This window comes from Podarcis erhardii, assembly GCF_964252035.2.
Source record: "Podarcis erhardii genome assembly, chromosome: 17".
NCBI classification, from domain to species: Eukaryota; Metazoa; Chordata; class Lepidosauria; order Squamata; family Lacertidae; genus Podarcis; species Podarcis erhardii.
This window is the reverse complement of record NC_138515.1, coordinates 9,713,773-9,736,891: the sequence shown is the minus strand read 5'-3', so window position 1 is coordinate 9,736,891 and position 23,119 is coordinate 9,713,773. Positions and strand designations below refer to the sequence as shown.

At 45.1% G+C, this 23,119-nt stretch overlaps 1 protein-coding gene across 3 annotated transcripts in view; it reads left to right on the top strand.

Moving 5' to 3' along the window:
• LOC309332070 (alpha-2-macroglobulin-like protein 1) overlaps positions 1–23,119 on the top strand; it is a 124,766-nt gene that overhangs the window by 20,159 nt on the left and 81,488 nt on the right. For 2 of the 3 annotated variants that reach the window (XM_081844791.1, XM_081844790.1), the window contains exons 11-27: positions 2,474–2,583; positions 3,230–3,394; positions 3,905–4,141; positions 7,590–7,653; positions 9,325–9,470; positions 11,723–11,869; positions 12,461–12,625; positions 15,245–15,335; positions 15,681–15,837; positions 17,095–17,320; positions 18,286–18,412; positions 18,903–19,024; positions 19,365–19,416; positions 19,788–19,871; positions 20,423–20,599; positions 21,405–21,486; positions 21,611–21,767. In XM_081844791.1, the coding sequence (XP_081700917.1) occupies positions 2,474–2,583; positions 3,230–3,394; positions 3,905–4,141; positions 7,590–7,653; positions 9,325–9,470; positions 11,723–11,869; positions 12,461–12,625; positions 15,245–15,335; positions 15,681–15,837; positions 17,095–17,320; positions 18,286–18,412; positions 18,903–19,024; positions 19,365–19,416; positions 19,788–19,871; positions 20,423–20,599; positions 21,405–21,486; positions 21,611–21,767 (2,309 nt within the window). The remainder of the gene's footprint in view (positions 1–2,473; positions 2,584–3,229; positions 3,395–3,904; positions 4,142–7,589; positions 7,654–9,324; positions 9,471–11,722; positions 11,870–12,460; positions 12,626–15,244; positions 15,336–15,680; positions 15,838–17,094; positions 17,321–18,285; positions 18,413–18,902; positions 19,025–19,364; positions 19,417–19,787; positions 19,872–20,422; positions 20,600–21,404; positions 21,487–21,610; positions 21,768–23,119) is intronic. The other variant, XM_081844792.1, reaches the window with a different exon arrangement.

Below are 23,119 nucleotides of genomic sequence, written 5' to 3'. Positions count from 1 at the left end.
AGGGAAGACTGGTTGGTACAAGGAATACAGGTCGGAGTGAAACAATTTAAATTGAAAGCTTTTGCAGATGATTTGGTTTTAACACTACAGGAGCCAGAATCTAGTACGAAGAGAGTGTTAGAATTAATTTACGAATTTGGTTGGGTGGCGGGGTTCAAACTGAACAAGCAAAAAACTAAGGTTCTGGAGAAAAATTTGACACCTTCGGAAATAGATGGGTTTCAGAAAGAGACAGAGTTAAATGTTGTTAAAAAGGTAAAATACCTGGGGGTAAACCTGTCTACCAAAAATTTGAATCTATTTAAAGATAATTATGAAAAATGTTGGTCAGAAATTAAGAAAGATTTAGAGATCTGGTCAAGATTGAAACTTTCCTTGTTGGGTCGAATTGCAGCTATAAAGATGAATGTATTGCCGAAGATGTTATTTTTGTTTCAGACCCTACAGATCGTGGACAGAGTGGAATGTTTTGGGAAGTGGCAGAAGGATATTTCTAGGTTTGTCTGGCAGGGCAGAAAGCCCCGAATAAAATTTAAAATACTAACTGATGCAAAAGAGAGAGGGGGGTTTGCCCTGCCAGATTTAAGGTTATATTATGAAGCTGCGGCTTTCTGCTGGATGAAAGATTGGTTACTTCTTGAGAACACTGATGTCCTAGATCTGGAAGGGTACAATAACGCTTTTGGATGGCATGCATATTTATGGTACGACAAGGTAAAGGTTCATAAAATGTTTAAAAGCCATATTGTCAGGAAAGCTATATTTATGGTCTGGACAAAATATAAAGACTTATTAGAAGGTAAGACCCCGAGGTGGTTATCACCAGTGGAGGCCAAGGTTCGAAAAAGACCCAATATGGAGGCCGGATGGCCGAAATACTGGGAAATAATAGAAAAAATTGGAGACAACTGGAGGCTGCAGAGCTTTGAAAAATTAAAGAATAGGGTGCAAGACTGGTTTCATTATGCCCAAATTCAAGAGGTTTTTAAGTCGGACAAAAAAATAGGATTCCAGGTGGAAAAATCGAAATTAGAGACAGAACTGTTAGAACCTAAGACCAAGGTACTCTCGAGAATGTATAACTTGCTGCTTAAATGGAACACTCAGGATGAGACAGTCAAATCAGCCATGATAAAATGGGCTCAAGATATTGGGTACAACATTATGTTTGAAGACTGGGAAAGGTTATGGACCACTGGAATGAAATTCACGGCATGTAATGCCCTGAAGGAAAATATTATGAAAATGATATATAGGTGGTACATGACCCCAGTTAAACTTGCAAAAATATATCACCGGTCCGATAATAAATGTTGGAAATGTAAGGGGGCTGAAGGGACATTCTTTCACCTTTGGTGGACTTGTCCAAAAGTGAAGGCCTACTGGGAAATGATCTATAATGAGTTAAAAAAGGTGTTTAGGTACACCTTTCCTAAGAAACCAGAGGCCTTCCTCCTGGGCATTGTGGACCAAAAGGTGTTAAAGAAGGATAGAACTTTTTTTATGTATGCAGCAAGAATACTCTTAGCAAAATACTGGAAGATACAAGATCTTCCCACGCTGGAAGAGTGGCAGACGCAATTGATGGACTATATGGAACTGGCTGAAATGACGGGCAGAATCTGAGATTTGGGAGAAGAAACAATGGAAGAGGACTGGAAAAAATTTAAGGACTATTTACAAAAACATTATAAGTTGTATGAATGTTAAGAATCTGCATGATTTGGAAACTCTAGCTCCTGCAACTAGACTGAGAAAACAGAAGACTAAGTTATAAGTAAGAAAAAGCTGAAATTTAAGTATAATATTTTGAAAGATATAAATAAGGTACGAAACAAGGTAATAATTTGCTGATATGTTTTATTGTAAAGAACGCAGGGTGAGGGAGATGTGGGGAAGTCCAGTTAGTAATGTAAAAATGTATTTGAAAGTTGGATTATTTCTTTTTCTGCTTTTTTTTTTGTTTGTTCTTTTTCTTTCTTTTCTTTTTTAAGTCTCTATATTTCTGATTTTGTAAATTGAAAATGCAATAAAAAAATTTATATATAAAAAAAGAACTTTGCTTCAGGATGAGAACAAAAATCGTGCAGCGGCAGCACGGCGGCAGCGGGAGGCCCCATTAGCTAAAGTGGTACCTCTAGTTAAGAACAGTTTCAGGTTAAGAACAGACCTCCAGAACGAATTAAGTTCTTAACCCAAGGTACCGCTGTATTTGAAGACAGCCATCATATCTCCTCTCAGTCTCCTCCTGCAAGAACAGTGACAGTAAGGTCACTGTTGTTTCTCTCTCCTACAATTTTTACCCATATACTGTCAAACTGCTTTTCATGCTCCAGGCCATAGATTTCTTCACAAGTGTACACACCCTTTATATGCAATGCTGCTACTCCTCCCTGGTGTGGGTGTGTGGGTGTGTGGGTGTGACACACTTCCCACAGCTGCGCTGAGTCCGGATGTCACCTCTCTTTTTCAGGAGTGAAAGTCGCAGGAACCGGTGGTTTCTCTGTTGTCGCCAGAGTAGCAAACGTGCAGTTCCTAAATCTCAATCCATTCTATAAGCATGGATTTCCATTCACTGGAAAGGTGAGGTCCTAAATATAGCTTTGCCCAATCTCGCTCTCAGCCAGACAGCTGATGAGACAGCTCAGTCGCGTAAAATAACTCAATATCTGATTGGAAGGTTGCGGAGAGGATGTTTTCAAAGGTGATGCTCAAGGTTTGAAGAGTGGGGGCAGCAAAGAGATAAGGAAATAAACAAATATTTCACCTGGAAGGGTGTCCAGCGAGGTATGAATGCTAATTTCTATATTCAAGCTTACATGACCAAAAGCCATGTATTTTAGGAGCATTTGTCAGATGTAAATTATAGAAAATGTTCTGAACCAAGACCACTCTTCTGTTTCTGTGAAGAGACTTGTGCCTTTGGTGTGCATACATACCTAGTTCATAGATCCTCCTAGTGTGCAAAACTGTATCTGTCTGCTTTGGAGGTCACCCTCACTGAGTTAAATGGGACTGACTTCCCAGCAACAGCATACAGGACTGCAGACTTAATCATATATTTAATTCAACTTTACTTGAAAGAGCCTCTTTTAACAAATTATATTTATATTTTGTCCAATTTAAGAAAGAGGAAAGTTGTTTCAGTAAATCCAGTTACTTCTTATAGCCCACCTAATTGCCATCAGAGGAGACTAACATGGCATTAATTCCCAGTTTGTTCTTGCAGATGAAATGCACCATCAACAACACACCCTTCAAGAATGAGACGGTCTATCTTACTGTCGATATCAATGACGTGGAGACAAACCTTCCTTTCCGCACAGATGAGAATGGCGAAGTTGCTTTCTCCTTGGACACAACAGAATGGAAAGATACCCCGGTTTCTCTACGGGTGAGTCATGAGCATATTGGCAAAGGAGTAGCATTGTAGTGGCAAATTCAGAAGCGCAGAGCTACACCCTTTCACAGCTGTGCCCCTTCTAAATTTGTAAGTTTGTGGTTTTCTTAAGATGTTTAGCATGGATTGGGGTGTTATCATGGTTGGTTTGTATCCAAGCTCTGTTACCTTATTATGAGTGTGTGTGTGTGTGTATGAAAAATTATTTTGTTGTTGTTGCTAGCAGCGTATAATTTGAAATAACAAATAAAGGGTTTCTTTTGTTCCTTTTCACTTTTGCTTATTTATCCTATGCAAGTGCCTGCTGGAACTTTTGCAAATGAGCCTTAATACACTTTCCTTTTATCGTTAACCTATGTCATCGTTGACAACTCATCAGTACAATTAACTTTCCAATTTCTTTTGTATTTTAACCTCTGACGTGCATCTGGTTCTTTCAGTCACCAACCAAAAACCTTTGACCTATTTTGTTTCTGACACCTTCTGTCCCTTTTTGCTTTCTAGGGCAGGTACACTATTTTAAAGCAGCCTGGGGCCATTTCCTTTGACTTCCTGGAGACAATACGGAATGAAGCTTTCGTATGGCTGATGCCCTTCTACTCAGAAAGCAACAGTTTCCTCGAGATCCAGCATGTGGAGGAAGAGCTGCCCTGTGGAAAAGACCAGGAAGTGCTGGTGGATTACATCCTTGATCGGAAAGAGCTGGGCCCGGAAGCCGACCACGTAGATTTCTATTACTTGGTGAGTGTCTAGCAATTGATGGAAACGCCTGGAGCAATATGAGAAAGAGAAGCAAATCCTGTACGGGGGGGGGCGGCGGGGGGGGGGAGAAAAAAAGGAAGAAGAAGAAAAATGCAAGCTTGAAGAAGAGACAGTATTAAAGAAGGTGGGAAAGAATCTCAGCAGAGAGAGAGAAAACAGAAGACTAACAGGAAAACTGTGGGAATGTTCAGGGATGCAGGAGAGGATATACAGTGGTGCCCCGCAAGACGAACGCCTCGCAAGACGGAAAACCCGCTAGACGAAAGGGTTTTCCGTTTTTGGAGGCGCTTCGCTAAACGAATTTCTCTATGGGGTTGCTTCGCAAGACGAAAAAATCTTGCGAGTTCCCGCGTTTTTTTCCGTTTTTTTCCGCCCTTTCCCTAAGCGCTAAGCCGCTTATCAGCTGTTCCGCTGATAAGCCACTTCTCAGCTGATTGCTAAAAGCCGCTAGACCGCTAATAGCGCTAATCCGCTAAGCTGTCAATGGGCTTGCTTCGCAAGACGAAAAAACCGCTAGACAAAGAGAATCGCGGAACGGATTAATTTCGTCTTGCGAGGCACCACTGTATTGTTTGATTATATCCTTTCCAACTTGTGTTAACAATTTCTACAATTTAGCAGAGTAACATTCCCCTTTTTAAACTTGCACAGCGGATGCGTTTGCTCAGACTCGCTAAAGCCTCTGAAATAACTATCCTTGGTAATTTCCCCTTTAGTCCCTCATAAAAAGATAGACATGACACAATCTTCTATAAAAGTATAAAAAGAGTTTACTCACTCACTCATTCTGTTCACAGATGGATCCCAGAAAGCAGACTTAAGTTACAAAAGTAATATACCTGGAATCTATCCCATAAAGAGACAGCTCCTTTGTCCTCTCTTGGCTGGAAGCCAAGAGAGCACCTTAGGCTAAGCAGATGTTGCTTCTTCGACAAATGTAGTCAGAGAGATGGCGGCCTCCACTGAGGTATTTTGTTACCTGCATAGGTGAGGCCAGGCGCACTTCTGGTCACATGTAGAGGAAGTCTGTCCCAGCCTAGGAGGAAACAGGAAGGTCTGACTGGCTGGTCCAGACTTCTCCTTTTTATGTCCACTCTAGGGATGTTGTACTTGACTGCTCTTGTGTTTCACATCCCACAAAAACTGCTAAAAAGAGCTTTTCCTCAAGCAGAGATTTTTCTCAGACTTATGTTGATGGGGCACTTTGCCGCTGACTAATATTGACCTGAAAGAAGTAGAAAACTTGGGGAGGAGCAGAAATAAGACATCGCCTTTATTGCACATTCATGACCATTTATGCTCATGATCCTATTTGGGCGGCTGCAAGCAATCCCATTTCCAATACTGTTTGCACTTGCGAAAGTTTTGGGGTAGTCACACCACTTCACTTCCAATCAGTGCACACCCTGTAACTTCCTGCTGAAACCCCGTAACTTTATATACCACCAGTGTTCGGGTTTATGTTCGTTCTTTTGCTGTGCTATAGCCCCTCCAGACAGCAATAATGTGGAAGCATTGCAGAACAAACTAAAACAGAATAAATCCACCATCCTTAACACACCATTACTGTGTCAAGAACACACTGAGGAATACACCCCCAATAAAATACTACTGGGCTGGAGTGGCCCTTGATTTGCATCAGATTGAATATCATGTGTAAGGGACGTGGGTGGCACTGTGGGTTCAACCACAGAGCTTAGGGCTTGCCGATCAGAAGGTCGGCGGTTTGAATCCCCGCGATGGGGTGAGCTCCCATTGCTCGGTCCCTGCTCCTGCCAATCTAGCAATTCGAAAGCACGTCAAAGTGCAAGTAGATAAATAGGTATTGCTCCGGCGGGAAGGTAAACGGCGTTTCCGTGCGCTGCTCTGGTTTGCCAGAAGTGGCTTAGTCATGCTGGCCACATGACCCGGAAGCTGTATGCCAGCTCCCTCGGCCAATATAGCGAAATGAGCGCCGCAACCCCAGAGTCGGCCATGACTGGACCTAATGGTCAGGGGTCCCGTTACCTTTACCTTTAATATCATGTGTGAAGTTTAAACCTGCATATATTCTCCAGAACATCCAAATATGAAAGTGTCAAATACCATAAGTGCTGTGTGTGTGTGTGTGTGTGTGTGTGTGTGTGTGTGTGTGTGTGTCTGTTGGGGAGGGGCAGACAGGTACGATTTAGGGGAAGTGGGCAAGGTTTGATGCCACTAACCTGAGGTTAAATTAAATGGTTAAAGAGAGATCTAAGAGGTCGGCAAGGGTCGGCAACCTGCTGCCCATGGGCCACAAACGGCCCACAGGGGTCATTTAAACAGCCCATGAGCTGCTCCTGAACCAAGCCGCCCACTCGACGAGTCCCTGCGTGCTGTGCTAAACCAGTACAGTGCGGAGCGGGGACTCGCTTCCGTGGCGCTTAAAATCACGTCTGCACAGATGTGATCCAGCCCCCGGAGCGATCTCTGCAAGAGTGAAGCGGCCCAGGTGAGGTAAACCTTGCTGACCCCTGTCTAAGAGTATTTATTGTGGTTACTTTTTTAAACATTGTAAGGCTGATATCAGTGTTGTCAGTATAATATGAACAGGCCCGTTGCTTTTCAGAAGCAAAGGCATTTTGCTCTTAGCACGCACACCTAGTATATAGGGGTTTCAAAATCGCAATAACAAGAAACAGGGAGCTTGCCAGACACAGAGATGCTGCCGAGGAAAAAGCTCGTGCGATCATCCCAGGTCAGCTCTGTTCTCTCCTCCAGACCCAGCTGATTCCTGTCAGCATTCGTCTTCTGTCCTCTGGGTCTTGCTACAACTCTCTTACTTCTTCCTGGACCACCTCACTTCCATCTAAGCTCTGCAGGGGCACTTCAGAAATAACACTGTGTGTGCTCTGAAAGCAATAAAATAGAATGAATGCCATTCATGGTGTGGAAAGGGTGTGTGCCAGGACTAAGGCACCGGGACAGAGGTTTCCCCAATCAGTGCACCATTCTCCCAATTAGCATTTTTCTTCTTCCACAGCTGCATTTGCCATACTGGTGAAAATATATATTTATCAGTATTGCCTGCCTCTCTGATCTGGTGCTCTCCTCCTCCTCCTCAGAAAATTGGGAGATCCTGATCCCATATCTCCTGGGCTACAAGTAATTTGGCCCTCGGGTGTTCTCTCTAAAAATGCATTGTGTGAATAAGACAAATGTCTTTTCAGACACCTATATCAGACACGCAACTGCCATGGTATCTGTACTGTGACCACATCTTTCTCTCCCTCAGAACTCAAGATATCTCAAAATCTCACTACTAGCCTATGGTCTTCCTACAGCAAAATCCATGACTCTAGTCTTTCCCTGTCTCACTCCCCTCTCCCTTTTTCTGTAACTCTAGTGCCAAAGAGGTGAGGGCTGGCTCTTGCTTTTCTCCCTGGCCTAACATATTGTCTCTCTGCAGATTGTGTCCAAAGGGAAGATTGCCTTCAGTGGAAAGAAGCAGGTGCCAATTGGTCAGGATGAGAGTAAGTGGGAGAACTATGCTGTTCCATCAAATAAGCCTCATGGGAAGCACCAGGCTTTATCAAGATGAACATGCTTGGTGCGCCTGATCTGCCTGGCCTGGTGTTTCTTTCAGTTATTATTTATTCAATTTCAAACCCACCTTTCAAACAGGCCATTTCAGATCTTGCAAGGCAACCTATGATAAGAGCAGAATAAAATAATAGCACCATGCTAAAAATACTATAAAATTTCAAATTGAGGTATCATATCAGAAACAAACATTGACAGCAGCATGAGATCTAGTAAAACAATAGCACAAAACATGGTGCCTAAGAGTTTATGTCTGAACTGAGTCTGTTCTGCTTTCTTCTTTGGCCCATTACAATTCTACAGCGGAAGATCTGAACTGACATGAAAAATCCCAAATAATCTCCCTATTTTAATTGTCCCTGAGTGTGTGTGTGTGTGTGTGTGTGTGTGTGTGTGTGTGTGTTTACATATCATAAAAAGGTAAGGTTGTCATCACGCAGCAGTTTGCTTGGCTTCCAATAGGTGGCATTGCAAACTGCAGTGTGATCACAGCCCTCTGAGAGCTGCTGAGTGATCTTAGCAGCTTTGGAGTGGGAGAAGAGGAAACAGAGGTGGGAGACAGAAGTGGGCATTCCAGGGGCGCTGGAACAGCTCTAAAGGTAATAGGAAGGGGTGGTTTGGCAAGCTCTCAGGAGAGGGGGTGGATTTTGCAAGGTATAGAGGATGGGTTGGTAGTTTTGGTGTTGTGTGAGGAGAGGAAGTGTGTTTGGCAAGGTGTAAGAGGCAGTAGGTTTGGTGAGAGGGTTGGGGTTTGGTGCAGAGTTGGTGAGTGAAGCGACACAAGCAGGGGTGCAGCCCCAGCTTGGAGAGCATGTACAGTGCTAGACATAACTTCCTGACACTGAGCAGAATTAAACCCTAGGAGCGATTCCTGAGGTTTTTCACTTGGCAAAGATCTCATTCTAAAGGTTTTGTTTTTAAGCAGTTGTGGGTTAAACCACAGAGCTTAGGACTTGCCGATCAGAAGGTCAGCGGTTCGAATCCCTGCGACAAGGTGAGCTCCCGTTGCTTGGTCCCTGCTCCTGTCAAGCTAGCAGTTCGAAAGCACGTCAAAGTGCAAGTAGATAAATAGGTACCGCTCCAGTGGGAAGGTAAACGGCATTTCCGTGCACTGCTCTGGTTCGCCAGAAGCGGCTTAGTCATGCTGGCCACATGACCTGGAAGCTGTACACCGGCTCCCTCGGCCAATAAAGCGATATGAGCGCCGCAAGCCCAGAGTCGATCACGACTGGACCTAATGGTCAGGGGTCCCTTTACCTTCACTATCAGATCCACAGTCAGTGTCTTCAGGTAAGGTGAATTACCAAAGTGGACTGCTAGGCAGACCTAAACAGATGGAAACGGGTTTATTTTAGAACTCACCACGTGGTGCAGAATGGAATTTCTTCTTGGCAATAATCCAGTTATTAGGTTGAAGACATGAGGATTGGAATACTCCTGCAATGCGCAGGTGGGCTGGCTGCGTTTGGGGTGGGTCTCCTTGATTTTCTTAGCTTTACCACCATCTGGTAGAAGTGAGATTCACAGGGATGTTTTTTCTCATGCTGTAAGACATGCTTGCTCTCCTTCTCTTTCCTTTCCCACCATTCTCCCTGACCCAGCTCTGAAAGGCACCTTCTCCCTCACCTTGTCTACGAGCTCTGACCTGGCACCCACAGCCAGGCTTCTGCTGTACGCTGTGTTTCTGGATGGCGAAGTGGCGGCTGATGTGGATAATTTCAGAATAGAGAAGTGCTTCAAACACAAGGTTAGTACATATAGTTCCTGGGACAGCAAAGTGGCGCACAGGGCAAGAAGGGAGCACATATTATGCATATAGATTCAGGTAGGTAGCCGTGTTGGTGTGACAGAATCGAAATATATTTTAAAAAAATTAAAAAAACTAAGTTTGTTCTTGGTATAAGCTTTCGTGTGCATGCACACTTCTTCAGATACCAAGGACAAACTTAATTGGTCTCTAAGGTGCCACTGGACAATTTTTAATTTATATATATATATATTATGCATATGTGTGGCTCAAGGCAGATGGGCTGAAAGTTCTATGATAGAGCCATCACTCTCCATATTTGCACCCATTTTGCTTTCTCACTAGGATGGTTTAAATCACACACACACACACACACACACACACACACACACAGGCAAGCATTAAAATAGTGTGTGACGTACAGTGGTGTAGCATGGGGGGCATCGCTATACTGTAGTGCTTTGCTAGTCCTGCTCAGCGTGACCTGAGCATTGTCCATCGCTGTGGCTGGAGAGAGCAGCGTAAGATGGGGGAAAGAGCAGGAGAGTCCCAGGAGCCGCAAACTCAGCTGCCGCCACCTTCTCTCCAGTCCACTCCAGTGTGGTGTAGTGGTTAAGAGCGGTAAACTCGTAATCTGGTGAACGGGGTTCGCGTCTCCGCTCCTCCACATGCTGCTGCTGGGTGACCTTGGGCTAGTCACACTTCTCTGAAGTCTCTCAGCCCCACTCACCTCACATAGTGTTTGTTGGGGGGGAGGAAGTGAAAGGAGAATGTGAGCTGCTTTGAGATGCCTTCGGGTAGTCATAAAGCAGGATATCAAATCCAAACTCTTCTCTTCTTCTTCTCTTCCACTCCTATCCTTGACCTGCTCCATTCTGGCCAACAATTGGCCACTTCTGTTGCTCTGCCTCTATTGTTAGCTCATTCTCTGAGCATCCAGCTACTGCTTTGCCACTGTAAGAAAGAAGGAAAGGAATACACTGGGGTGGTGTTGCAACGTGGATTCCAAGTAGGAAATGCACAGAGTTCTGTGAGATACAGTGTTTAAAAATAAAGCAAGCAATGTATGTGGGACAATCCTGCAGTACACTGAAGCATTGCTTTATGTACAGTGGTACCTCAGGTTAAGTACTTAATTCATTCCAGAGGTCCGTACTTAACCTGAAACTGTTCTTAACCTGAAGCACCACTTTAGCTAATGGGGCCTCCCACTGCTGCCGCGCCGCCAGAGCACAATTTCTGTTCTCATCCTGAAGCAAAGTTCTTAACCTGAAGCACTATTTCTGGGTTAGCGGAGTCTGTAACCTGAAGCGTATGTAACCCGAGCTACCACTGTATTTTAAGCACTGACAAAATGAACAAGGATTGTTCCGCACTTCGGTTCCCAGACATGGTAAAACTTACAATCTCTGGATTTCTGTAAATATTAACTTCACAGACACACACACACACACACACACACACACACACACACACTTCCTAAATTAAGTACAGCCATACCTTGGTTTTCGAACAGCTTAGTTCTTGAACGTTTTGGCACCCGAACGTCGCAAACCCAAAAGTGACTATTCCAGTTGGCAAACTATTTTTGGAAGCCGAACATCCAGTGGGGCTTCTTTGGCTTCCGATTGGCTGCAGGAGCTTCCTGCAGCCAATTAGAAGCCACACTTTGGTTTTTGAACGTTTTGGAAATCGAACAGACTTCCGGAATGGATTCTATTTGACTTCCAAGATACGACTGTAATGCTGTTGACCGTGGTTAGGCTGGGTTTCACTGGAGTTGAAGACGTAGGGTAACACATAATCACCAGCAACGTTACAGATCACCCCTCTGAAATAATAGTGTGTTTCACACCTGAATAAATAGCACTGTAATTATGGTGATTTTTTTTTTTAAGTAAAAGTAAAAAAAGTAAAAATAGTGGGGAAACATAAATGCAAAGGAATGCAGTGTTCACAGTAAACATCATCTAGATCAGTCAGTGCAACCTGCTGCCCTCCAAATGCCTGGGGCTGATGTGAGCTGTAGTCAAAAACATCTGGAAGGAGTTACAGATAGGTAGCCGTGTTGGTCTGCCATAGTCAAAACATCTGGAAGGAGGGCATCAGGCTGATCTAGATTCTATATAAAAACTGAGTGAATGAGAGGAGAAAAATAGTAGTCTTCCCTCTGCATCTTTTCTCTCTTTGATGTTCTAAATTATTGCTTTTCAGTTCAGGTTTTCCATCTGAAAATCTGTCTCCAACCACAGGTGACTCTGGGATTCTCTGAGACAGAGGAACTTCCAGGAGCAAAGGTCAACCTGCAAATCGAAGCCGCCCCTGGTGCACTGTGCTCCCTCCGTGCTGTGGACAAAAGTGTTGCACTGAAGGGAAATGCAACACTGACCCCAGAGGAAGTAAGACAGCTCATCCTTCCCACTTAGGCTCAATCAATTCCACTATTAGTGCCTCTGATAAGGCCTGATAAGTTTTGATGGATGCAACAATGGAATACTAAATGGTTTAGTTTTTGTAAAATATGCAGGGATTTATGATATGCAAAATGATCAATAGAAAGAGAAGAAGGGAAGTCATTAATATTTTAAGATTGTTTAAATGAGTTTTTTAAATTGTAAAACAGAAATTTAATAAAAATTACATTTTAAAAATAATAATAATAATTCTACGATTATTAATTCCAGTATTATTCCTCCTCTACCATTGACCTAAAAAAGGAGGCAGGCTACATTATAGTACAGGAAGAACACTTGTCAACTCAAATACAATTTTGCGGAGATAAGGTCATCTGTAGTTAATGGGGTACCAGAATGAATATAAGCACAGCAGATACCACATCTTAATCCCAAGAATGAAATTAAATGGGCGTGACCTGGAGTAAGATGGAATGAAATTCAAGGTTATGCATTTTGGGATAAAAAATGTTCATATCAACTGTGAGACTTGTTAACTGGTCAGCTCAAACTCAATCCAGAAATCTCTGCTTTCAGGTGTATCAACATATTGAGTCTAGTCTGATTGGCTCCAGAGGGTTTTACTTTGATCTGGAAGACTTTGAGCCATATCCTTGTCTACCTTCTGAGGGTCCAAAGACAAAACGGTCCATTATGGCCCCCTGGTTCCAAACCCAGGCTGATGCCTACAGCCTGTTCAAAGTGAGTACCATCTGTTCCTAATCCAGTCTTCTCTGAAACCTCCTTTGTTTTGGGTTGTCAATGGCATACGTTCTGATGGTTCCCAGGATCATTAAATAAGGAGGAGCTTCCAAGGTTTGTCTTGTGATTTACAGCTCATGGTTTTTCTGGGACTGTTAAACTATGAGCCCAGATTCAGATGCCACACTAAACCAATCTATAGATAAGCTCAGCGCAGCAACAACTGAGGAGCAAAGAGAACTTAGTGAGTCAGGAACTCTCTAAAGCTTGCATTTTGCAGGTATGTCATATAATTTGGATGCCATATAATTGTAACAGAGACGGAGATGGTTGAGGCTAGTGCATCATCTTGTCATGTTGCTTGAAAGCATGTTGTTTGTCATGCTTTCTGCTTGTGCATGCTGAGAATGTTGATAGCTTCCTTGAAGGGATGAAGCCTACCAGCTGATCCTTGCCCTTCTTGGCTAGTGAACTCTGCCAGACCTGGGCAGGGATGTGGACCTCAGAAGTCCTCCTGAAGACTTATTTCCAGTCTGGCTTCAGACTCAGTTTTGGAACTGAAAAGGACTTTTTCTGCTTCTCTTGGATCTTTCAGCAGCTTTCAGTACTATCAACCATGGTATCCTTCTGGACCACTTGTCCAGTCTACAGCAGCTCCAGTTCTTCTTGGAGAATTGGTCTCAGAAAATGGCGTTGGGGGATTTCCATTCCAATGGGATTTCTTGGGGTTCTGTTCTATTGCCCAAGCTTATCAGTATCCACATGAGAAGTCATTTGGAGGTTTGGGCTGAAGTCTCATTAATATGTTGATGGAACCCAGTTTCCACCTGCTTGTCCCAGGAGGGCTGTTGAAATTATGAATCTGTGTTTGGAGACTGTACAAGGTTGGAAAAGTGTAAACAATTGGAACTTAATCTTGACGAGACTAAAGTGCTGTTGGTGCTACTTGGGAAAGCTTATATGATGGTGTTGGCCAGGGATGCCTTATTACCAGCGTCATCTGTTATGCTAGCTGTAACCCTATTTGGAGAGCACCAAATTTACAATTGTTGTCCATGCACTAGTGACTTCCAGGCTAGACAAGTGCAGTGCACTCTTATTTTGAAGATGGTTTAGAAACCTCAACTATGGCAGAATGCAACGGCCTGACTACTAGTTAAGGCTGAGTGGCTGAATATTGTGCCACTAAGCCAGGGGTAGGCAACCTAAGGCCCGTGAGCCGGATGCGGCCCAATCGCCTTCTCAATCCGGCCCACGGATCAGCGTGTTTTTACATGAATTTTTACATGAGTAGAATGTGTCCTTTTATTTAAAATGTATCTCTGGGTTATTTGTGAGTCCTGCCTGGTGTTTTTACATGAGCAGAATGTGTGCTTTTATTTAAAATGCATCTCTGGGTTATTTGTGGGGCATAGGGATTCGTTCATTTCCCCCCCCCCAAAAAAAAAAATGTAGTCAGGCCCACCACATGGTCTGAGGGATGGTGGACCGGCCCACGGCTGAAAAAGGTTGCTGACCCCTGCACTAAGGCATTTCCAGGCCAAGTTCAAAGTCCTGGTTATGACCTTAAAACCCATTAATGATGGAGGACCAGGTTCTCTTAAGGACTGCCTGCACCCTGTTTCAATCTGCCCAGACCTTAAGATCCTATTTGGAGATTTCTTGAGTTGCCAGTCTGTGCAAATAATTAGGCTGATGGACACACACAACAGGGCCTTTTCAGAAGTGGCTCCACAATTATGGAATATGTTTCTAAGTGAGATCAGGCAAGCATTAAGGCTCATTGCTCATTTTTAATGGGCCTTAATGACCCTTTTAATCATGAATTTGGGAAGCTAATCTGGATTATCAGTGGTGGCAGTTGTGGTGATGGCTGTTTTAGAGCTAGATGAGCTATTTTGTTGGTTTGTATGTTCGCAGGATAGAATTGGATATTTTAATTTTTCAACTGCCTTTCCTGTTGGATTTTATGAATTTGAGAGGCAGCTTGCCTGGTCTATAGGCCATATATATATATATATATATATATATATAGTGTTCCACAAAGAACAAGGGGGGGGGGGGACATGATACAATGCACATGAAGTGGGAAGCATAACACACCAGTGTGTTTCTGTGAAATGTGTGCCCGTGTGTGCCTATAAATCTGAAGCTACATTTTGTAATCTTAAAAGAGGCTTTTGTTTTGTGGTCTATGTGTGCATTCTTGTAACGTGGGAATATAAAGTAGTGACCTAAAAATGTCAATTTCAGAGTCTTCAGAGAAATCGTTTTCCTTGAGGCAAAGATATGAAGCCAACAGGGCCAAAAATATTGCCTAGCTGATCTTGATGAGAGCCAAATGAGCTTTCAGATAAACCTCATCTCCTCCTCTATTTCCCTTGATTGACACCTGAGCAGAGATCAATGTTGTAACACAACGTAATATGCAGCGTGTGAGTCTCAAATTGTTTTTGTGGAATTGTGGGTCAAACCTTGTACACATCCATTATTGGAACGCAGAGCATTTTGCAATGATTTCCCTGCCAGAGATTCAAATGACGTTGCCTCATATAATTTTTCTTTCATTTCATGTTGCTCTCATCTGCCACCACTCACTTTTCTCTTTGATTTTTACAGCAATTAAATATGAAAGTTATAACCAACACCAAAATTAAGAAGCCAGTGTCCTGTAGATTGCCAGAAATGGCACCTGTTCGCTATGGCTTAGGTGAGAATCACAATCATAATTTGACAGTTTCTCAACTGGAGCCTCCCTTTGGCAGGGTGGGATATAACAAGACTCATCCTTTTTATCTACCTTTCCTTTTATTGAACCCTTGGCTAGAGACAGATCATGCTTTTAAAGAGCTGTATAGGTTTTTGAAGCATTGCAGAAGCGCAAGCATGCCAAATCTGTGAACAGAAATAATTATGGGAGGAATTTGCAAATATTTATCATGGGAAATGATTGCCCTATTATATTACCTTCAGATTCAAGGATGGGGTGGATTTCCATTCCCAGTTCTCTCCTGCTTGACCGTCTTTGATTTCTGCTTCTTTGATTTCTGCAAAGGAGTAGGAGTAGGTGGCATTGCACCGGGTGCGCCTAATGTTGCTTCCAGGAGTGAAGCAGTGCCTGAGGCTTTTTCTTCGGTCCCCGGGAAAGCAGAGGAAGCCAAACCCAGGACGTACTTTCCAGAGACTTGGGTTTGGGCTCTGGTCCCTGTCAAGTAAGTAAAACTCTGCTGGGGAGGGAACCAAATGCCATGTGGGAACAGGAAGTATCTTGCTTGGCCATCACTCATTTAGCCCTCACCTTTTGCTCCATGCTTCCCAGGCACAAACCCACAATCTAAAGCTCCTTGTGCAAGCCTTTGCTATTGTTTGGTTTTGTTGCTCTGGAGCTTTTTCCACCAAAAACTCGGTCTTTAAAGTTGAAGTGCAACAAACATCTATTTGGGTTTTCTGAGGCTTGATGTTTGCTCCGATTTGACATTTTGCTCTTCTTCTTCTTCCACTCAGCTGGCATTATCTGAAGGCTGTATTTTGTATTGTACATTGGCGTTTTATATAATAATTTCAAAAATGCATCTTTCTAATGTTTCTCTGAAAACCTGCCCAGTGCCAGAAGTTTATGCTTATATCACTTACGAACCAGAGGTGTGCATTTGTAATTTTGTTCGGCTTGGATGGTGTCTTTATACTGCTCAGTATCATGCAGTATATACTTGCTCTATGGGAGCACAGGGGGCGAGGGGGGAACTCTAGTAAAGTGGAAAATTCCACATAAATAGGCAACTGTTCTGTTCTTCCCACTGATTGCAAGTTTGTACCAACAGTGGGGGGGACGTGGGTGGCGCTGTGGGTTAACCACAGAGCCTCGGACTTGCTGATCAGGTCGGCGGTTTGAATCCCTGTGATGGGGTGAGCTCCCGTTCCTTGGTCCCAGGTCCTGCCAACCTAGCAGTTTGAAAGCACGTCAAAGTGCAAGTAGATAAATAGTTATCACTCCGGTGGGAAGGTAAACGGTGTTTCTGTGCACTGCTCTGGTTCGCCAGAAGTGGCTTAGTCATGCTGCCCACATGACCTGGAAGCTGTACGCCGGCTCCCTCGGCCAATAAAGCGAGATGAGCGCTGCAACCCCAGAGTCGGTCACGACTGGACCTAATGGTCAGGGGTCCCTTTACCAACAGCGGGAGCGCAGACCTCTCTGTAATATATCCTGAAGAAGGTTTCTCTTTTGTTGAGGCCCACAACATTTTCATAAACACCAATGGCAGAGAGTATAAATTCTTATACTGCCATCTCCAAATTCCTCTATTCTAAATGAGACCTAGCACAGAACTAGAGGCTTGGTTAAACTCATACTCGGAGGTTTGCTCCTCTGACCAAACAAACTTATATTCTGGTGATATCGGTTTTGCCTTAGCAGTGAATGACTCAATTTTCTTGTCACTGAGGGAGTGACCTCTCTTCCTGTTCTTCAGCGAGGAGGGGAAAGCAACTTACCCGGTCACGGCTCCGGACACGATCACGGAGTGGAACGCTGATGCCTTCTGTGTGGCCGACATCGGCTTCGGACTCGCCCGGCAAGCCAAGTTCCGGGTCTTCCAGCCGTTTTTTGTGGATATGAGCCTGCCATATTCTGTGATCCGTGGGGAGACCTTGCTGCTAAAGTCCACTGTCTTCAATTACATGAAGGAATGTATCCAGGTTAGTGTCCATTGAGAACAAGCAAACAAGCTTCCCTTATATGTGTATCCAGAAAGAAAGAGGAGGAGGGAACCCCACAAGATAGAGATGGAGGCTGGGGGGCTGGACTTCACCAGGGCCTTGCCCTTCCTACCCCTGCACTCACCTGTCTCTCCCAAGGGACAGGTCAGTACTTTTCCCTCCTCCCCCCACCACTCTGCGTTCAGTGTTGAGGGGACAGCTTGCATTTCTTGCTGTGGGTAAAGAAGCAGAAGCTCCACTTTGGAAGTGTGGACAACAGGAAGCACAAGGCAGCCCCATCCCCTTCATGGCAGAAGAGGTCCATAGAGCACATTCCCTCCTCGCCCCCCAGTCCTGGGAACCTGCAGTTTTCCTCCCACAGCAACCCCTGAGTGTGCTTTAAAGGTGTGGTGTGAGCACAGCCCCATATGCAACACAGCCTTATTGCTGCAAGAGACCAAAAGAGGCCAGAAAGCCACCCAGTCTGATCTGCTGCCAAGGCCTAGGGATGCCCATCTGCTGCCCCCTTCCTCTTCCCCACAGCCGCAATCCAGGCCACCAGCTGAAGAGCTTCATGAAGGGCTCACAGAGCAACAGCCATGAGGGGTTTGTGTGAGGAAGCCAAGCCACCCACTCATAATCCTGAGGGTTTTTGCAAATGGCTTAGAGGTCTTCCTATAAACTTTGTTGAGTGAATAAATCTCACCAGTCTGATCTGGGGTGGCATTCCTCACAGATGCTAATATGGTGCCCCAAAAGCACGAGGAGACCCCACTCACTGAGGTCTTACTGGGCGCAGTCTACGCCCTACTCAGCTTCCCAATGAGGGGCACCCTAGGCATGGGGGTCTGGATCTCACTCCTAGCATAGGGCCACCTCCTGTGCTTCTTCTCTGAATGTTTGCCCCTTACTTTGGACTCACTGCGCTGCCTGCTTCACGAGGGTCATTTTGCTGCATCTCCCAGGTGAGAGTGAAGCTGCTGGAGTCGCAGGAGGTGGATGTGAAGCCATGCCCAGCCTGCCAGTTCAGCACCTGCCTCTGTGCTGAGGAGGCCCACACCTTCTCCTGGAACGTGACGGCGACTCAGCTGGGTGAGGTTGAGGCGCCTGAGTGGGTGGGAGGAGACTTGTGGGGTTGAGGCTGCCAAGGGTCCCTCTCTTTCTTCCCCAAAGACCTTGTCTTCTGAGGACACTTGGCAGAACCAACGGATTCTTCTGTTTGGAAGCCAACCGGGGATTAAGTGGAATATGGAAAGTAATAACAGTGCCCCCTGTTGCATGTGCTACGGGTTTGTTTCCTCCCCATCCAAGATGGCGTCCGTCCCCAATTTCTGCTAATGGCAGCTGTGCATCAGGGCAGATTTGGGGACTGGGCTACAAAGGAGAGGTTGGGGGTCCATCTCCATTCAAGAACCCTCTATGCTCCGACCTCTGTCCCTTACATCTGTCTCCAGACTGAAGGCATGGTGGGCATGTTGGCGGATGTGGGGCTGGACTGGGGCTCTGGCCCCCAAGCAGCCTCTTCCCCTCCCTGAGCTCCTGGCACTCATCATGGGTCTATGCCAATTTTGCCTTTCTCTAGGGCATGTCAATCTCTCAATCACCGCCGAGGCAGAGGAGACACATGAGCTGTGTGGCAATAAGATCTCCACCACACCTCCGCGAGGCCGGTCAGACACAGTGGTCAAATCCCTGCGGGTCAAGGTCAGTGTCTATGTGGCCTCTAGCCCCTGATGTCCAACTTTGGCTCACAGCTATCAAGTGTCAGCAACTGATTCAGAACTCTGGTTCTCCCCTAAACAGGTTTTTTTGAGGGGAAAATTGTATTCATTGGGTGCTGGGCAGGAGAGGGCCTTTGGATTTTTGCAGCGCCTCCCTGTTTCCAGGTCTAAGGCGATGTCAGCCAGGGGCTGTGATCAGTTGGAAGGCCTGGCAATTGCAAGAACTCTTACACAGAGCAGGGGAAAGGCAGAGAAAGTAGAAGGAGATTATTCCCCTGAGAGAGCAGCCCCACTCACCATCCCATTCTCTTTTCCTCCCACAGCCAGAAGGCGTCCTTGAAGAAGAGACCCACAATGCCTTCCTCTGCTCTTCAGGTGTGCTTAGGCTGCATCTCTTGCTCAGGGCAGCTTGGCTTGTGATGGGGCCCCAGAGAACGCAAGTTGGAGAGAAGACGAAGTGTTGCTCTGCTTGTCATTGAGCTGGATACGTGTCTCTCCCCTAGGGCAGTAGCGGGATGCAAAAGAGACCCAAGACACACACTCTGTCTCTCTGCTTGCCAAGGGGAGTAGGGGTGGGATGGAGAGGGGGCGGAACGACAGCTGAGAGAACACAGTGGCTGAAAACAGACTCACTGAGCTAGCAAGCTCCTAGTCCCATCTTCGCTGTGTGCAAGTCCAATTGCAGATTATCACCACGTGGTTAGTGTATTCAACTGCATTAATTCCTGTTCTTCATCTCCTTTCAGGGGACCCAGTTCATGATGAGGTTTCTCTAAAGCTGCCTGGAGCTGTTGTGGAGGGCTCTGGCCGAGCTACCGTCTCCTGCATTGGTGAGGAAATTTGCCCCCACATTCCTGCCCCATCTCTGGCCACATGAGAGATGAGAGTCCATTACCGATATTCAAACCATGCAGAACAAAGATGGATAAGAGAGAGAGGCAGCCTGGGGGTGGCTCTGTCCTGTGCACATTCATTTAGTGTCAGAGGAGAGCCAGCACAATCAGGAATCCCGGGGTCTTGATCATAATCTCCACATGTTTAAATAAAAGTGCATAGTGTTGGATGAGAGCCTGTTGTCTCCACATGCACGTTAAACAAAAGTAATGTCCCCCACACAACTTCCAAGGCAAAAACATGCTTTAAAGGATACTCCAGATCAGATGCCCATGTTGATGCCTGACAAGGCCTTGGATGCATGGGGACTTCTTGACAAGTCTGGCCGTGCAGATGCTGGGCTTATCCAAGCAGATTTTACTGGACATAGTTCTCTGAATTTTAGGTCGCAGGTTGCTAGCAGAGAGGAGATTTTTTCCTAGATTCTCTGTAGGAGTTTGGGGAAAGTGCTCACAATGTTTTCTTCCATCGTTTTGTCAACATCCAGGAGACATTATGGGTGCTGCGCTAGAAAACATAGACCAGCTACTTCAAATGCCCTTTGGCTGTGGTGAGCAGAACATGGTAAAATTTGTTCCCAACATCTTTGTCCTCCAATACCTGGAGAAAACGAACCAAGTGACTCCTGAGATCAAAGAGAAGGCAATAGAATACATGAAGAGTGGTGAGTAGAGCATTTCTCTGTCACAAAAATGAGGAGAGGGCTGGCATGGACTGTGCAGATAGCAAAGGGATGGAATAGCGGTGCTATTTTTCTAGAACAAGCCCCATGTACACCAGCTGTTAATTGCAATGATAGGATACAAATGATAGCCACTGTGGTGTAGCATTTACAGTGCTGGCCTATGTGCCTGTCCTTGTTTAGTGTGCCTTCTGGCAGTTCCCTCAATGCGAGAAGTGAGGTTACAGGGAACCAGGCAGAGGGCCTTCTCGGTAGTGGCGCCCGCCCTGTGGAATGCCCTCCCATCAGATGTCAAGGAAATAAACAACTGCAGTGGTACCTTGGTTCTCAAACTTAATCTGTTCCAGGAGTCTACCAAAACGGTTCAAAAGCCAAGGCATGGCTTCCGATTGGCTGAAGGAGCTTCTTTCACTCAATCGGAAGCTGCGTCGGACATTCAGCTTCCAGAAAACATTTGCAAACCGGAACACTCACTTCCAGGTTTGCGACGTTCAGGAGCCGATTCATTCAGGAGCCAAGCCATTTGAATACCAAGGTACCACTTTATCTGACTTTTAGAAGGTGTCTGTAGGCAGTCCTGTTTAGGGAAGTTTTTAATATTTGATGTTTTATTGTGTTTTTAATATTCTGTTGGGAGCTGCCTAGAGTGGCTGGGGAAACCCAGCAAAATGGGCGCGGTAGAAATATTATTATTACTACCACTACTACTCACTGCATCCAGCAAACCAGCCTCATTAAATTGCATATTCCCAAACTGATAGTACTGATTCTTCCCTGTTTTCTGTAGGGTACCAACGTGAGCTCCTCTACAAACATGACGATGGCTCCTACAGTGCTTTTGGGAAGAGCGATGCTGAAGGCAATACCTGGTGAGTAAGCTGAGCTGGTGCCAGTTGGGCAAAGGTGTGGCTGTTGCCTTGAGTGGGTCTGAGACTGGAGCTGATTCTCCTCCTCCGCTTTCTCCCTCGCTCCGCCCCCATCCTTGCTCTGCAGGCTGACAGCTTTTGTGGTTAAGGCCTTGGGCCATGCAAATGCCTATATCTCTGTTGATGAGAAGCACATTCAGGAGGCTGTAGGCTGGCTGGGGAAGCACCAACTTCCCAGCGGCTGCTTTGAAAGTGTGGGGAGGCTCTTCAACAATGCCCTGAAGGTAAGAGCACTGTGAATTATGATAACAGCATCATACTGTTACAAAAGTTTGGTTCCTCCTCTCTGCTGAGCAGTAGCAAACTTCCAGGGGCTTCCAGGGCCTGTGTTCCTTTGGAGAATTGAGACGTTTTCAAAGACTCTCATAGCTTTAAGAAATATGGTTTATCCACCTACTTCCACTTTTCGTCTGCATGGAAGGAGACCAGATCTTACAGTATGGTCACTTCAAGAGGGGCTTGTTGTCCACAGCAGTGCAGCCATGGAGTCCAAGACATCTCCCCAAGCCAGCCTCCCCAAAATGGATCCCACTCTTCTTCCCAGAACACCCCGCTAAAAACTCTCTTTTCCTGTCACCTCACACCCAGTTACCCTAGCAACCTTCCAAACCCCCAGTCTCTGTTCACACCTCAGGGCAAGAGAGGGGCAGTTCTCTTGCATTCCCAATGGCTCTCAATGGTCCTGATCTGTTTCTTAATGGCCCTGGCTTGGTCTGGCCATATTGCACAAGCTAGCTCAGGGATTCCTCTGGTGCCCTGTGTATGAAGCTTCTTGAACATGCTGCTAAAGCCATGACAGATATTCATGGTAAAAAGGTAAAAGGTCAAGGTCAAGGACCCCAGGATGGTTAAGTCCAGTCAAAGGCAACTATGGGGGTTGCGGCACTCATCTCACTTTCAGGCCAAGGGAGCCAGAGTTTGTCCACAGACAGCTTTCTGGGTCATGTGGCCAGCATGACTAAACTGCCTCTGGTGCAACGGAGCACTGGGATGGAAACCAGAGCACACAGAAACACCGTTTACCTTCCCGCCACAGCGGTACCTATTTATCTACTTGCACTGGTGTGCTTTTGTTTTTGTTTTTGTTTTTTAAATAATATTTATTAAGAATTTCCAATAATATAAAAAAAAAACATCCAAATTTAAAATCTTATTTTCCATAACATCTTTCCAGGACTTCCCCTCCCCTCCCCCTCTTGTATTCCAATTCTTACAAATAAATTCAGCAATTTATTATCCCAAATTTTAACCTTGTTATCATTAGCCCTATTTAAAAATATTTTCCCATCTCCTAAGATCGACCTATTCCCTTCCGCGCGTTCCCCTCTTTAATATACATAAAAGATTAAATATAATAAGATAAAATATGATTTTGATTTTACAGCCTTTGGATTCCAAATCCCTCCCTCTTTTCCTGGTTGCGTTTCCCGTATTAATCAACATCTAATGTCTTCCTGGAGTTCCCACATTTATTTAAGCCATAGTCCTTTACCAGTCTTCTTTAATTTTAAATGTCCAATCTTGGAAGGAGTCTATCTCAAAAAGGCCCATTTTTTCCATCCAGATTTTTATATAC